The sequence below is a fragment of the Eumetopias jubatus genome, unplaced genomic scaffold, assembly GCF_037043125.1.
Source record: "Eumetopias jubatus isolate StellerSeaLion01/CBP00866 unplaced genomic scaffold, mEumJub1_p1.0 scaffold_12, whole genome shotgun sequence".
In the NCBI taxonomy this organism is placed as follows: Eukaryota; Metazoa; Chordata; class Mammalia; order Carnivora; family Otariidae; genus Eumetopias; species Eumetopias jubatus.
This window is the reverse complement of record NW_028274818.1, coordinates 9,532,207-9,548,759: the sequence shown is the minus strand read 5'-3', so window position 1 is coordinate 9,548,759 and position 16,553 is coordinate 9,532,207. Positions and strand designations below refer to the sequence as shown.

Below are 16,553 nucleotides of genomic sequence, written 5' to 3'. Positions count from 1 at the left end.
ATCCCAGGGTCCTGGGATCGAGCCCCGAGTCAGGCTTCCTGCTCAGCAGGGAGCCTCCTTCTCCTCCTCCTCGCTTGTGTTCTCTCTCGCTATCTGTTTCTCTCTCTCAAATAAGTACTTGAAATATTTCAAATAAAATATTTTTTTTTAAAAAAAGGATCTACTCTTCTGCTTGCATTTCTTGAGTTAAAGATCCAGTTCATATGAACAAGCACTCAAACAAAATAGGTAGCATCCGTAATAAGAATTTGGTAAGATGTGAAGGTTACCCTCCAGTTGATTTCATATTTTTACAAATGCACCATTAAACAGGCACCTAAGCCATCTAGCATGTACACCTACACTGAGCTCTGTGATTGACAATGTGCCAGTAATCCTACCCAGGTAAAGGGACCCCAAGAAGAAGTACAAGTATGAACAGTCAAGGGACAACTATCCACATCTCTGGACAACTATCCACATCTCCCGGCAACAGCCAAAGCAACCAGGTTTAAATGCTGAAAACTAATATTAGAAGAGATAACTGAGCGAAGAAGGAATACATTCTTCAACCATTTATTCAACAAGTAATTGAGTGCCTACCGTGTGCAATTTTTTTAAAGATTTTGTTTATTTATTTATTTGAGAGAGGAAGAGCACATACGCACAAGCGGGAGGGAGAAGGAGAGAGAATCTGGAGCAGACTCCACACTGAACGCAGAGCCCGATGGAGGGCTCAATCCCAGGACCACGACATCAGGACCTGAGCCCAAACCAAGAGTCGGACACTCCACCGCCTGAGCGACCCAGGCACCCCTGCAATTTTAAACACTGTGACCATGAGGAGGTGAGAGAGCCAACCATACTGCTATCTGAGGGAGGTGCCAACCTGGCAGAAGGAACAGCCAGTGCGAAGCCATCTTGAGGACCCCGTGGGTCTTGGCAAGGACTTTGGCTTCTCTGTTGGGAGTAAAATGGGAAGCCACAGCAGGGTTTTAAGCAGAGCAGGGAAATTATTATCCAATCTTCACCTGAGCAGGATCACTCTGGCCGCTGTGAGGAGAGTGGAATGTACAAGGACAGAGGCAGGAGGGGGAAAGGAGCCAGGAGCTACTGCAATGACCCAACTCTGAGATGGTGGCTTAGACCGAGGCAGGGAAGCAGTGGAGGCGAACAGGGACAGACTGAGGACATGCTGTGATGGTAGAACCAACAAACTCTCTTAATGCACTAGAAACCAATGGAAGAGAGTAGTCAAGAATGACTCCAAGGTTGAGGTCTCAGCAACCAGAAGAAGGCTGAAGCTGTAAGCAGCCGAGATGGGGAAGGGGGCAGGGTGAACACACGTGAGGGTAAGCTCAGGAGTTAAATATTGGCCGTACCAAGATTCCCGTGGGGATCCCAAGAGAAAATGGCAAGGAGTTTCAGAAAGAGGTCCTTAATATCTGGCTACTCAACAAATATTTATTGAGGACCTACCTAGACTTTCTAGCCCACGTGTTAGCCTCAGGGAACAGTGAGGAGAAACAAAGTCTCTGATGCAGAGACTCGGTCTCAGGAGTGGAAGACAGACTCAACAAGCAAGGGCAACACGGGCTGGGGGAAATCCTATGACTGAGGTCTGTTAGGATGCTTCAGCCACACAGAAGAGGGACACCCAAGCATGCCTGGGATGACTTCCCAAGAGAGGCCAAGAGAGAACACATATAGAAAGATGAGCAGGGGTTACCCAGGTAAGGAAAAGGAAGGTGGGTAGAGGGAGGGACGCTAGCAGCAACATCTTTGACAGTGAAGATACAGGGTCCCCCATCTACAAGAAACCCAGTTAATATCCAGCAGAAGTGAATGTTGGCCCATGGCAGGAGGTTAAAAGCCTTTTAGGACCCCACCACAAGATCACAAACGCCAACTGCATTGTGCAGGTGCGGACGGGAGAAGTACTTGGTATGTGTGACTAATGGTGAGAAAAACACGATAGAACACGAGACTAGCTACAGAATTGAGAAATGTTAAGGGATGACAGGAGCCTCTCCTGGAGATGAATATACAGATAGCTACTAAGTACCTGGCAAAGCTAGGCTGGAACCCATGTTCCCTAAATGAGTGGCCGTACGAAGGGGCAATGTGAAATACGAGCGCTGATACTAAAAAATGAATGGCTAATGATGTAACAAAACCCTTTTACAAATCTGAAGGTCTCTTACTTTCTGCTTTTGACAAAATTATAGGAGGTGGGTGGCAAGCTAGTTGAGTCCTCAAAATATACTGGGTTTTGACACATATTTTGAAAGGTAAAAACTGAATGACCCTGACATAACAAAAGCCCTCCCATTCCCATCTACTTATGCCAACAGGGCTTCTTGAAGTTTCTACCTATACAAGAGAAAAATCTTTTCTAGCATTAAGTGGTAATAACCCACCTATACATGACCTACTTGGGTTGGGGAGCTCCATCGATCTCATCAAGTTGCTTTCCAACAAAAGTCTACCTTCTATGTTTTAAGAATTTATCAAAATGTTTATCTACATGTTCTAATTAACTTACGGCAAAAACCATAGTAATATAATCTGAAAGAACTTAACACTGAAGAGACTTGTAATGGGAAATAAAATCATTCCAGGGCGCCTGGGTGGCTCAGTTGGTTAGGCGACTGCCTTCGGCTCAGGTCATGATCCTGGAGTCCCGGGATTGAGTCCCACATCGGGCTTCCTGCTCAGCAGGGAGTCTGCTTCTCCCTCTGACCCTCTTCCCTCTCGTGCTTTCTATCTCTCGTTCTCTCTCTCTCTCAAATAAATAAAATCTTTAACAAAAAAAAATAAATAAATAAATAAAATCATTCCAATGTACACATCTATTTTTATGGCATAAGGATGATAGAATGATCAATATTGCATAAAAATAGATGAGATTAAGTTAATATTTTGCGGGGAAAATGGAATTGAAGTGTGATTTCATGGAGGGGGAAAAATGAAGCTTTCTGGCTCAAATAAGAGCTTATTTGTGTATTTTTTTAATGGATAACAATAGGCCAAACAAATTATTACAGTATTCAGAGCCCACTAGATACACTTAAAAGAATGAAACAATTATTAGTTCAGAGTGTCAGTATTTACAATATATCAGAAATATATCCTTTGCAACTCTTTAATCAGGGCGAAAAACACTTATAGCAAAAGTATGCAATGGGATAAAGAATTCTCCAAAACTTCTTTTAGCTGTTAGAGGATGCAAACGTGTTTGAAGACCAGAGTGCAAATCACAAGTCAGGACTCTTAGCCTGCCATTCTTCTACAGGCTCTCTCTCTATAGCCTGAGACTTACCAAACTGGACAGGGCAGAGACAGCACTCACCCTCCACTACGGGGAAGGAGGCCATGCTAGAGACATCTGCAAAACTTGGGGCTTCCTAGAGGACAGGCCGACAGCAGATGTGTGTTGGGATGTGACAGAATGGCCCTTCAGCTAAGGGGAAAAGAAAGGCCAAAATTTCAGAAAAGATAGCACACTTACGGACTGATTAAAGCAATGAAGAAGCACAACCCCACTTCACCTGCACACACAAAACTCTTACGGATCTAGTGTCCTACAGAAGTCCTCCCATGTTTCCACAAGTCACACAAGGGGCATGTGGCAGAACCCTCCATCACCACTCCTGTGAAAAGGAATACCCTACCACAAATGAAGTGGGGGACCACACAGGGCAGGAATAAAATTGCTGACCACCTGCTCCACAGGGTACTCAAGGTTACCATGTAGGGGAGGCAAGGTTACTACAGAAGGTATGGGAGGTTCAGAGACACTCCTGATTACTTCTCGTGCAGTTTCAGAGCTTGTAACCATATGGAAATAACTGCTTTTTCCCTATACTATGGAAAGACCACTTTTAGTAGCCAGAAACAGAGCAACCCTCATTTTTTTAGAATTATCACTTTTTCCCATCATCATTCAAAATTCTCAAAGCACATGTGATCCACTTTAGAACCAATGCCCCCATATCTCATCAAATTACTGCTCAGGAGAGGCCTGAAGGTTCAGTGCTTTCTAGGATCCTTCAGACTTTTTGGTTATTATGTTAACTCGTCTACTGATGGCAATCTTATGATTTTTAAGTACTTTGGCTTTCTCTGTGTGAACTTTCATGTTCACTTAACTTCTGTAAGCATGTGACCTAAACACAGATTAGTATTTTTTTGTCAACACCTGACAAATGGGGCGCCTGGGTGGCTCAGTCAGCTGGGTTTCTGCCTTCGGCTCAGGTCATGATCCCAGGGTCCTGGGATCGAGCCCCCCGTCGGGCTCCCTGCTCCACGGGAAGCCTGCTTCTCCCTCTCCCTCTGCTTGTGTTTCTTCTCTCGCTGTCTGTCAAATAAATAAAAATTTAAAAAATCTTTAAAAAAAAAAAGGATTCAAAGGACTAAACTTAGAACCAAACCTTCAGCCTTGTAGTCACCAAGACTAATATCACCAAGATCATCCAAGATCCATGAATCATCATGTATGAAACAAGATTTTTAGAAATAAAACACTCTTTAGTCACAAATAAAAAATATTTTAGTAACAATCAAAAGGTTTTATACCGGGGCGCCTGGGTGGCTCAGTCATTAAGCGCCTGCCTTGGGCTCAGGTCGTTGTCCTGGGATCCAGGCCCACATCGGGCTCCCTGCTCGGCGGAGAGCCTGCTTCTCCCTCTCCCACTCCGCCACTTGTGTTCCCTCTCTCACTGTCTCTCTCTGTCAAATAAATAAATAAAATCCTTAAAAAAAAAAAAAACGTTTTATACCATTAAAGAAACCACCATTTTAAGTGTTTCTTTTTCCTCAGTTTTATAATTCCTATTTTTGTTTTATAGTTACAGATTATACTTATGCAGTTCATATATACTTATACACGATATATGATAAAGATGATCAAATCCTTTATAAAGTTGGCTTAATGATAAAAATGGTTTGACGGACAAGAAAGCATGCACACGCGCAAAGGAGTACACCCTTCAAGCTTTCTTACTGGTTTCAAACACTGAAGACACACATCTGGAAGACCTCACAGATCTAAATGGTCCAATAGCACCATCTCAGAGGCCACTAGCAAGAAACGTCAGGCCCTCGGGCGCCTGGGTGGCTCAGTTGTTAAGCGTCTGCCTTCAGCTCAGGTCATGATCCCAGGGTCCCGGGATCGAGTCCCACATCGGGCTCCCTGCTCAATGGGAAGCCTGCTTCTCCCTCTCCCACTCCCCCTGCTTGTGTTCCCTCTCTCACTGTGTCTCTATCTGTCAAATAAATAAATAAAATCTTAAAAAAAAAAAAAAAAAGAAACGTCAGGCCCTCAACAGTGAAACTCCCCAATACAATCTGTCCCCAGCCCAGAACTTCATACAAGCAAGACTCAACAAAAAAATGAGGACATCAGGCAGAAGATCTCAGCAAATGCTATAGAGCAAGCTGGAGTTAGGTGACCACAGAGAGCGAGCATCAGAAGCCACACTTCAAAGACACACAAGCAAGGAATGAAAGAGAAGGCAGCTGAGCACAGGCACAGCTGGGGGAAGCCAAGCAGCAAAAGAGGAACCGACCGGACACCTCAAGGCAGGCTGCTGCTGCTTCCCTCTCCCAGGAACCATGCTAGGCACTGGCACAAGGAATAGGAGAATTTCCCGCAGAGCCAGCAGTATTCCTGGGGCAGGGGGAAAGCCAGGCATGCTGGGCAGCCAATATGGCTGCAAGAGAGAGAGCGAAGGGGGAGAGGGGCAAGAGGTCAGCAGGGCCAGATCACACACGGCCTTGATGGCCATGGGAGCAGTTCAGGGTGGTCTCTGAGAAAAACAGCAGGACCAAACCAGTCCCGTGGTTCTCAAAGTACCTACAGAAGGGCAGTGTGGAGTGAACAAGCTGGCCAGATGGGGATGGCTGCTGAGGTCTCAGGAACAGGGTGATGGAGCCAAGGAGATGCGGGCCCACGGCATATTCCAAGAGTGCTCCAAAGCAGATGCTGAGTCACGGCCAAGGAGAGCTGAGGTGACAGCCCACACCTCTGAGGGGACTGCAGTTTTCCTTTCTTGGTCTGTCTTACTGATACACAGTCAGACCGACCTCCCCCAAAATACCTCAGAGGACTGGTTGCTGCCTGTGAAGACAGCTCAGAACAGACACAGATTTAGGAAAGGAAAAATCTGGATTCCAATCCAAGAAGTATCACTTACCCGCCACGTGAGGTCAGGCAAGTCAAAAACTCTAACCTCATCTTCCACTGCTATCCATCAAGGGGAAACACACCTGTCTGACTTCAAAGGGAAGAGATAATCCAAGGATTTAAAAGTAAACTGGCTTAGGGGCACCTGGCTGGCTCAGTCAGTGGAGCATGCAACTCCTGATCTCAGGGTTGTAGGTTCGAGCCCAGATTGGGAGTAGAGATTACTTCAAAAAAAAAAATGGAGAGAAACTATCTTAAAAAAAAAAAAAGATAAACTGCTTGGTTTAAGCAAGTTTTAACTATAAATACTAACAGAGACTTTCTCTCAGGTATCCTCATATCCTGACTTCTCCTCACAAGCACTTAATACAGGGCGCCTGGGTGGCTCAGTCGGTGAAGCATCTGCCTTAGGCTCAGGTCATGATCCCAGGGTCCTGGGATCGAGCCCCGCATCGGGCTCCCTGCTCAGTGGGGAGTCTGCATTCCCCCCCCACCCCCGTGCATGGGCTCTCTCTCAAATAAATAAAATCTTTTTTTTAAACACTTAATACAGTATTTCACACAATGACATTCATTCAGCAAGTACCTACTTAGTACATATTAAATAAATACCAGGCTCTGAATAAGCAATACCAATGTATTAGCGTTTGGGGAGCTTTTTATATTTGGGTCATTGCAACATGAGTAACAGTTAAACAGGGTTTCCACTGTGGCCTCAAATCCTAATTCAAATAGTCTTATGAATTAAATAATAAAAGAGTAATACAAATTTTGGCCTGCCTAACTCAGTTCAACACACACCAAACACCAATGCTGTATCAAACACCCAAATAAGGCTCAAATAAATACGTGAGATGCTCTTATAGAACTTCCATTAGGGTGTGGGAAGTAGTCTACGGGTAGCCACACTACAAGGCAACCACACTGCAAGGCAAACTGCGGTATAACTAGGGAAGCATTAGACACACAAAACAATTCTGACTAAGGAAGTGAATAACAGAGTTCCCTGGAGCAAGTATTTGCAGAACTGAAGGCTTAAAAGGATTATAGGTCATTCTGGAGAAGACCCAGAGCAAAAGTAAGTGAAAGCAGTTCCAGAGATGTATGTGTCTGTGTGCATTCGGGTTGGGGGGTGGGGAATAATGAGGGTCAAGGGGATGTGCACTGTGTGCTGAAACATTTGACCAGCAGTCTGGGTGATGGAGAGTGGCCCAAGGTTTCCAGAAAGGAGAGTGACACAGTCAGAACTACAGCTAAGGAAGCCCACTCTGATGGCAGTGTGAAGGAGCAGACTGAGAAGCTATTTTCATCGTCTGGGGAAGAAGTCACAGCAAGGAGGAGAGGGAATGGCCCCCACTGTCATGGACATAGACGCAGGCAGAGAAGTTTACTTTTTCCCTCTTCCAGTGACTTCCTGCTCTCTCCAGACCCGTCCTTTCCGAGGAAACACGAGAACCTGGTTTTTAACACAGATCAGAACAACTTTCTCAACCTACTACAGTTTTGAGATGAGTTTCTAACCGTGACTTGCCATGTCAGCCTGGCAAGGCTTACTCTCAAGTTCTAATTCATCTTCACCTATAAAACAAATTTAAAAAATGTATCTACAGAGCTGCAATCACTATTTTTGCCTTGCACAACCAAAATAATTTAGTCTGAGAGACAATACTTGTACTTAGGGCAGCCACAACATTGAGACATTTTAGGGCCATCAAGAGAAGCTGAACAGGGAGTTGTTTTTTCTTATAAAGGAGGGATGGGGGGGAACAATCAAGATCTACAGGGCTGGGCCCAGGGTACAAAGCAATCTGCATTTCCATTTCCCTTTGGATCAAGTGCTTCTGAAATCATTCCACAGCCATTTCCAAGCAGCCCCTTTCCAAGGTGAAGGTTGTAAACATGTGTCCCTCCCTGCCCCCCAGCACCTTAAGTCTTATTTTTCCTTATTAGTCAATTCTTCCTCAACAAGGCAACAGCAGGGAACGAACATCACCAGTCTACAAACTAGAAACTGGCTCCGCCACTAAATATATGACCTGGATACATTATTTTTCTCATCTATAAGTGATGAGACTATGTTGGACTCCAGAGACTCTGAGGTGCCTTCTAGGTCTAAGATTGTCATTTTTGATGATGTTCTTAGATCCTTTGGCTTCTTCCAAATTCTCTTTTAACAGGCGCATAATAAAAACCCAGGGAGCAGAGGATCAATCCTGCTTCCAGATCCTCTTGCCCTACTATGCTCAGACTGCCAAAGGAGGTCCAGCCTGTTGATGCTGATCATCTTCTAAAAGAAAAAAGAAAAAAAAAAAAAACTTTGAATATCTGAATTCTTTGCAGGAAAGGCACTAAGGACTGGAATAAGAGAACCAAGATAGAATTGCAGCAAATGGACTACAATATGGAATTACAGAAGTCCAATGCTCCTTTGGACCTTTTTTTAACAACAACAACAACAAAATGATTAAAATAATCTTAAAACAATGACTAGTATTTATCAGTGCCCAAAGTGTACAACATGCTTTACGCTGTTGCTTTTCTTCTCTTCCAGCTGACTTCTTGCTCTCGCTAGACCTGTCCTTTTGGAGGAAATACAAGAACCTGGTTTTTAAGACAGACCCTTTCTTGAGAGTTTCTATAATCTTCCTCCTTGATGAGAACCCCAGGGACAGCGCTTACCACTCACATCATGGGTAACCACTAGCTCCCATTTGACACATTATAGCAGTTAACACTTAGGACTTACACTGAGTATCACCTGCGACCAGGTGACGACTCAGGGCCACAAAAATAAAGAGAATGGACTTATTTCCCCCTTTAGGGTCTCAGTTTCCCCCTCCGCAGTGACTTTATCATTTAGGTGACTGCCAAGAACACTGTTTCTAAATGCCACACTCATCTGCCAGTTTAAGTCTCCCTCCCCCCAGGAAGACCAGACCTCAGGTAAATATTTGGGACCAACTGTGTCAGACATCATGCTAGGAGTGCTGGGAATACAGCCATGAACAACAAAAACGTCCCATGCAACAGGCATATGCTATAAAAAGAGAGCAAGGATAATCCTAAAAGAATAGGGAAAACTTCCTAAGAGCTGACATCGTGGTTTTGTTTTTTAATTACGACTAACAGAACGAGCAGAGAACAGAGAACAACTGGGGGGGGTGCATTCAGCCCGGGGCAAATGCCACATCAGCTTCTGGGACCTGAAGCGGCCAGATTCCTAGCCCCGGGAGCTAGAGAGACGAGATTAACTTGATCTAGAAAGAAGTTTCAGAGCGCCAGCCGCCGGATCTGGGCCCCACGCGCCCAGGTAGTCGGGACCTGGAGTGGAAACTGCGAGGCCAAGATGGAGGAGGGGCTCGGGAGGAGTCAGCTCCGGCGCGAGAACCTCGTGGCTCGCTCCTCATGGCGCCAAGCAGCCTTCCTGCTCCGCGCTCCCGGGCCCTGGGAGGCAGCATCCCACGTCGCCAGACGCGGCGCGCACGGCCCCAGCTCGCAGGCTCCCCTGCAGGAAGGAGCCCGTGCTCCCACCGCGAGCCGAAGCTGCTAAACGCCCAAGGAAACAAGTACCCACACCTTAAAGGCAGCATGGGGGGGGGGGGGGGCGAAAAAGAAACATCTGGGAGGACTCCACCCTTCCCCACCTGCAGAAAAAGACCGGGATAAAGCTAAAAGAGCATTTCCCTAGTTTCTCCTTGCCTTGCTGATAAAACAAAGAGAGGCACGTAGGGGAGTCGGACACCCAGACGATGACCCCTTTCGGTGGACCCCAGACGCTTAAGCCCCGGACACCGAGGAGCACGGAGCCAGTACAACTTTCTCCTTGAAGCCGGCCACGTTTCCTCTTATAACCATAAAAATCCAGAAGCCCCTGCTATTAGCATTTCGTTGATGTCACCGCACCTAGTTGGCGCTCAGGATTTTCCCCAGAAAGCCCTGCAATCCCCAGCCCAAGACAGGCTCCCGTCCCCGGGACGCCGCCTCGCGCGCTCTCGCAGCCCTCCAGGTCCGGCTCCCCGGCTCGCCCCATCCTGGGTACCGGGGACCTCCAGGCGGGGCTGGGGCGCACTGGGGGCTCGCCGGCGACCCTGCCTAAAGCCCTCTCCCCCACCGTCGGACCCGCAAAACAATAAGCATCCGCTTTCCCAGCTGGTCCCCCATAGGAGCCGGGCCACGAGTTACCGCAGCTGAGAAAAAGAGCGAGCGGGAGCGCGCCAGCCCCGCGACCGGGGGTCGGCGGCACCCTGGGACCCCGATGACCGGAATCCCCGCCCGGCCGGCCGGCCCGCAGTCGGCGCGGAGAAGACTGGGCGCTGGAGCGCGGCCAGGAGCGGAGGCGCGCGGGCCACGCGGTGGCTGCAGCAACTGACACGGCCCGCGACCGCGCCACATGCGCCGCCGCCCGGCCCCAGGCCCGGGAGCGCGGCACCGCGACCCCCGCCGTACCTTGCCGCTGGCCGTGCCCCCGCTGACGCCGATCAGGAAGGGCTCGCCGCCGTTGGGCTGCTGGTGGTTCTGCAGGGTCTGCTCGCTGTCCCCGGCCATGGCTGGCGCCGCCCCTCCTCCCGCTGCTGCCGACGGACGCACGTTCCCCGCCCGCGCCCGCGTCGGGCTCCCCCGCTGCCCCGCAGCCGCCGCAGGGCGCTGCCCGGGTCCCTGCGAGCCGCCCGGAACTCGGCCGTAGGGCTGCCTTTCTCGGAGGCGCCGAGAGCCTGCCTCTGCCCGCAGCGGCCGGCTCGGTTTACAGCCCAGGCGGGGGTCAGCGTGATGCTAATGCTCCAATCCGGGCGGGCAGCGCGCTGCTATTCGCCGAGGCGGAGGCGGCGAGGCGGCCGGCCCCAGCCTCCGCCCCTCCCGGGCCCCGCCGCCGCCGCCCGAGGTCTCCCAGAGAGGTGTGAGCCCGGCCCTCCCCCCAACCCGCCCGGTTAACCCTTTCCCCGGCGACCTCCCGCGGACCGAAGGAAGGCAAACACGCGCTCGGCGCTTTAACTAGGTGTGCTACCCCCTCTTTCAAAGGGGATACGAAGCTACCAGGGCAGAATGCCAGCGCCCCAGGTTTGGGAAGCAAAATTCGAACAAGCAGGGAAGATTAAGACGAAGCAAAGAGTTAATGTCATTTGCCCATTATTCAGGCTAAAAACTTGTGTTTTCCCCAAATGAAAAATTTTCCCCCTCCCGTTTGCCAAAATATGTCAGACGCTGGCTTTCAATATTTCCTCTCTTGGAAACACCATCCTCCTTAGCAGGCGACTCCCTAGAGTCCTTGTCCCTAGAGAAGGATAATGGGGGGGTATCTGAAGGGCACACTCCCTCCAAAAAGCAAGGCAGTTTCAAACCATAGTTTGAAATCACAAATACTGAGGTTCCTGTGGAATTAGGATTTGTGGAAACATTAAAATAATAATGCCATTTTGACCCATTAATACCTTTAAGTGAACTGGTTTTTCATTCAGAGATGGGCAATTAGTCACTTGATTAGAAAGGCAGGATCCACTGGTGACTCAGCAGCCCCCACCTCTGAAGGCAGATTTCTCCATTCACAGGCAGTTCCACCAGCAAGTTACCTAATCTCCCTGTGCCTCAGTGTTCTCATCTGTTACATGGGAATAATAATGGCCACTCTATCCTAGGATTGTTGTATTAAATGAATAGTTATATCAAAGTTCTTAGAATAGCTGCTGGCACAGTCTAGGCCCTATGTAAGAGTTGGAAGAAAAGAGGCCCCTACAAAGCTGGGACCCCAAAGGGAACTTTTGTTGGGGTACAGGGGGGAGAGGTAGGATTAGATGGGTAGCTTCCAGTCTCTGCCCCTGTGAATTTGGAACCGATGAGCTGACTGGCTACTACAGGCTAAAAGAGAGTTGAAGTCAACAGCATTCTTTTCAAACTTAGTTACCTTAAATTCAGAATTATTTTGAAAAAAAAAATTGCTAAATAAAATTAAGATTAGAAAGCACAATGTTCTTTTCACTTCTGACATTATTTCGTGTCTCCATCCAAAATCAAACTCCACAAAAGCTCAGAAAGGAGGCTAAGATGGAGAGAGTGGCTCACTGGTTGGGAGAGGTCAGTTAGAAGGAGGGTGCCTTACCACAGGGCTGTGGGGTGGGCGGGTTGTAGCTGATTCAGGAGGCTGCCTCTTCTCCCCAACGTCTTTTCTCCACTAAAGAGATCTAAGTCTTCAAGGACTTTTGCAGAGCTCTTTAGAGCCCAAGATAAAGCCTGTTGGGGGCGCCTGGGTGGCTCAGATGGTTAAGTTTGCCTTCGGCTCAGGTCATGATCCCAGGGTCCTGGGATCGAGTCCCGCATCAGGCTCCCTGCTCCTTGGAAGCCTGCTTCTCCCTCTGCTTCTCTCTCTCTCTCTCTGTCCCTCTCTCTCTCATGAATGAATAAATAAAATCTTAAAAAAAAAAAAAAGCCTGTTGGAACTTGGACAATTCGATGGACCCAGAGCTAAGGGGATATCAGGTAGCTAGAGAAAGAACAGGAGGATGAGAGGATGCCACATCCTCTATGAACTTTTCCCAAATCCCCACCTTCCTTCTCTAGCTTTTTTCCCATGATATTTCATAAAAATTTTCAAACACTGAAATATTTTACAATAAACACTGATAAAACGACCATCTGGATTCTACCATGAACATTGTACCATACTTATCACACTAGTCATCGGCCCATCCCTCTATCCGGCACAACATTTTTATTGGAGTATTTATTTGCCTTTACCTGGTTAGTCTGAAGTGGCTTATATACATTTCTTGGTTTTTTGGGGGGGGGTTTGTTTGTTTTAATTACTGTATTCCCAGCATCTAAAACAGTTTCTGGCACTGGTAGGGCCTTCGCAAATATTTGTTGAACAAATGAAGAAACGCCATGTCTCATTTCTACATTCCCAGGGCTAAATGAGCAGAATGACAGGCAGGTAGGAAACATTCAATACGTGTTCACTGTATTGAATGAACAAATGAAGAATATGGAAAAGGTCAAAAAGTACCAACAAGTAAACTTCACTGCCACCATTTTGGAATGAAAGGTGGTATTCCCTAGATGGTATTTACATGGTTACTACTCTTATTTCCAAATGTTTTGTTTTCCCAGCATTCCAAGTGACTGTGTACAGCTAGTCCTCTATGTGCGTCTATTACCTAGTTGAACCAACTCATTAACTGAGCTAACCCATTAAACTTATCTGTACCTTGTTTAAAGATTTATCTTTTTTTTTTTTGTAATCTCTACCCCCAATGTGGGGCTTGAACTCACAACCCCAACCAAGATAAAGAGTCACATTCTGTACTGAGTCAGCCAGGCACCCTTTCTGTACCTTGTTTAATAATTTTGACCTCTGTGCGTAAGTTAATATACATAAAAGTGTCCTGAAAAAAAAACCAAAAGATGTCTATACAAAGGTAAGGCCTAATTAGCAAGGACATCCCGCTGCACTCTGCACTCCCTGTTTTCACTCTCTTCTGTCCCTAGGGCTGCCTTACCTACAGGTAAGGAAGTTACCCAAGTCCATTTAAATTAAGAGTATTCTGAGCACTGCTGACCTCGACAAGGACTTTTGTGTGTCTGTTCTCTATAAAGCCAGCCAGGCTGTCTGTGCTATTCCCTGTGCTGTGTCATCCTCACTCAGGAGCCTGGTCACCAAATCCCATAGCTGGGGGTGTTCAAATCACGTTTGAATCTCCTATAGCAATTACACTGCAGATTCTGAATTAAAGGATCTCTAACTGTCCTCCTTCCCCTCCCACCAGGAAAAAAAAAAAAAATCAAACATGTTCAGTAAAATCCAGGGTTAGAACAGATTCAAGGAAATACTATTTTCTCGGTATCTGTGATCATTTTCGTTTCTATACAGATTTCCGTCTGATCAAGTTCTGGCCTAGTTAACATATGGGGATGAAGTCAGCATGAGTGTGCAGCTATAGTCAAAGAACAAGAGACATTTCTGCTCATGGTCCTCGTCTGCCTGCCCTCCCTCTAAGTGGCTGTAGGTCCGAACTAGGCAAGGAACACTATGTTTGGTCTCCATCGGAAAAGTTCTACCTCTGGGTGCTTCACAAACCATGGTTAATTCTCTAATTGCTTATCCCATTTCCAAACCGGAAAAAAGAAAGGTCATCAAACTTTAGTTTCTCTCCGAAACATTGTAGTTGCCTGTATTGCCTTTTATCAATCAGTAATTGCTTGGACAGATCATAAATACTGTTCTGAAAAGATGACCAGATGATATTGAAGAGCTGCTTACATCTGGCTCTGTGATCTTAGGTACATTCTCAGATACTGTGGGCAGCATGATAGAGCTGTCTCAAACCCCAGCAGCGGTAGCAGCTGGGAATACAAAAGCTGGGACCTCATCCCCACACAGCTAAAGAATCCAAAACTCTGTGCGTGGAGCCCAGCCATCTGTGTATGATAAGCCCTCCAGGTACCTCTAAACACCCACCCAAGTTTGAGAATCACTTATCTAGTGGAAAGAAGACAATGAGCTCTAGTTGGGAAAGCAAGGTTTATACCCTTGCTTTGTTACTACTTTGTAACCTTTGGCAAGTTACTTAATTTCTATAGAATGCAGTTTCTTCAACTGTTAAATGGTAACGGGCCTTGTAAGGTGGTTGTGAAAATAAAGACTATATATTGGTATATAGCCGTTGTCAAATTCCATTTCTCTCCCCTTCTATTCGATCACAGATCACAGCTCTTCCCGTAGAAGCCCCACCATTTAGGGATTAGGAGCTTCAAAGATAAGAATTCCTAATCCCCAAGGTCACTTTAAGGTAAAAAAGGTAATATCCAGAACAGGTAAATCTACAGAGATAGAAAGTAGATTGGTGGTTGCCTACAGCTAGGGAGGTTAGGAAGGAAATGGGGCGTGGCTGCTAAATGAGTCCAGGATTTCTTTTTATTTATTTATTTTTAAATAGCCTCTACGCCCAAAGTGGGGCTTGAACTCATGACCTTGAGATCAACAGTGTTCTACTGACTGAGTCAGCCAGGTGCCCCCAGGATTTCTTTTAATTTTTTAATTTATTTTAAAGATTTATTTACTTACTATTTTAGAGCGAGGAAGAGCAAATGAAGGGGGGTGCAGAATCTCAAGCAATCTCCCTGCTGAGTGCAGAGCCCAATGTGGTGCTTGATCTCGCAACCCTGAAATCATTACCTGAGCCGAAATCAAGAGTCTGTATACAACCCCACTGAGCTACCCGGACACCCCTCTTTTTATTTTTTAAAAATTTCTTTTAGAGAGACAGAGCACAAGCAGGGGGGTGGGGTAGAGGGAGAGGGGGAGAGAGAGAAACTTAAGCAGATTCCATGCTCAGCACAGATCCCAATGTGGGGCTTGATCCCACGACCCTGAGATCATGACCTGAGCTAAAATCAAGAGTCAGATGCTTAACCGACTGAGCCACCCAAGTGCCCCCCTCTTTTTAGGTAAATGTTCTAAAATTGACTATCTTGATGGTTGCACGACTTTGATTACCCTAAGAACCACTGAATTGTACAATTTATGTTGATGAATTATGTGGTATGTGAATTATATCTCAATAAAGCTGTTTAAAGAATAGGCTGCAACCAGCAGGCTAGAAGAGGAAAGAGATTTTTAGGAATTGGGGCAGAAACAAGCAAAGGCACAGAGAGACTGAAAATTAAAAAGGCAGCATTAGAAGACTTTAGAACCTATAAAATGTTACATAAACTCAAGTTTTGTTAATTTCATTAAGTTCAACACATTGATTTTTGTGCATACAGCTTTCCCCTGCAAAGATAATAGTCATATGAGGGCCTTTATTTTTTTTAGGGGGGGAGGGGCAAAAGGAGAGGGAGAAAGAATCTTAAGCAGGCTCCACGCCCAGGGTGGAGTCCGACGTGGGGCTCAATATCATGACCCTGAGATCGTGACCTGAGCCGAAATCAAGAGTCAGACCCTTAACCGACTGAGCCACCCAGGCGCCCCATGGGCCTTTTAGTTGGCCCAACTTTAGAAATCCCATATGCCCTAAGAAGGTTTCCCAGACTTAGAAAATGTAAACATACAGGTTTTCGCTCCATAGAGGTTTTCCGATTTTGTCTCCCATCCCCAGGGATGTATTTTCTAACAAGATGCTATGAAAGTAAGACCGGGAGTTTAGTAGTCTCGCCCAGATGCTACCGGCACCCAGTAAGAGCAAGCTCCTGGCAACCCCATTTCATTCACTCTGCACGTTCTAAGCCACTTAGCTTCATCCTGTTCATGGGGCTTCTCCCAGACAGGGATCTGACGCTTCGTTTCTTTTCCTGTCTCCAGACTAAACCCTTGCTCTCCCATTCTTCTGCAGTGACTTTCTTCACCTCCCCCAGTGAGCTCCCAGGTCACCTTCTCTGTATATGACCTATTCCCCCCCTA

At 46.7% G+C, this 16,553-nt stretch overlaps 1 protein-coding gene across 1 annotated transcript in view; it reads right to left on the bottom strand.

Annotated features, from left to right (window-relative positions):
• UCK2 (uridine-cytidine kinase 2) overlaps window positions 1-10,982 on the bottom strand; it is a 65,290-nt gene extending 54,308 nt beyond the window's left edge. Inside the window, exon 1 of the mRNA XM_028104665.2 lies at window positions 10,613-10,982. Coding sequence (XP_027960466.1) covers window positions 10,613-10,711 — 99 coding nt within the window. The 5' untranslated portion in view covers window positions 10,712-10,982. The remainder of the gene's footprint in view (window positions 1-10,612) is intronic.
• Window positions 10,983-16,553: the final 5,571 nt, after the last annotated feature.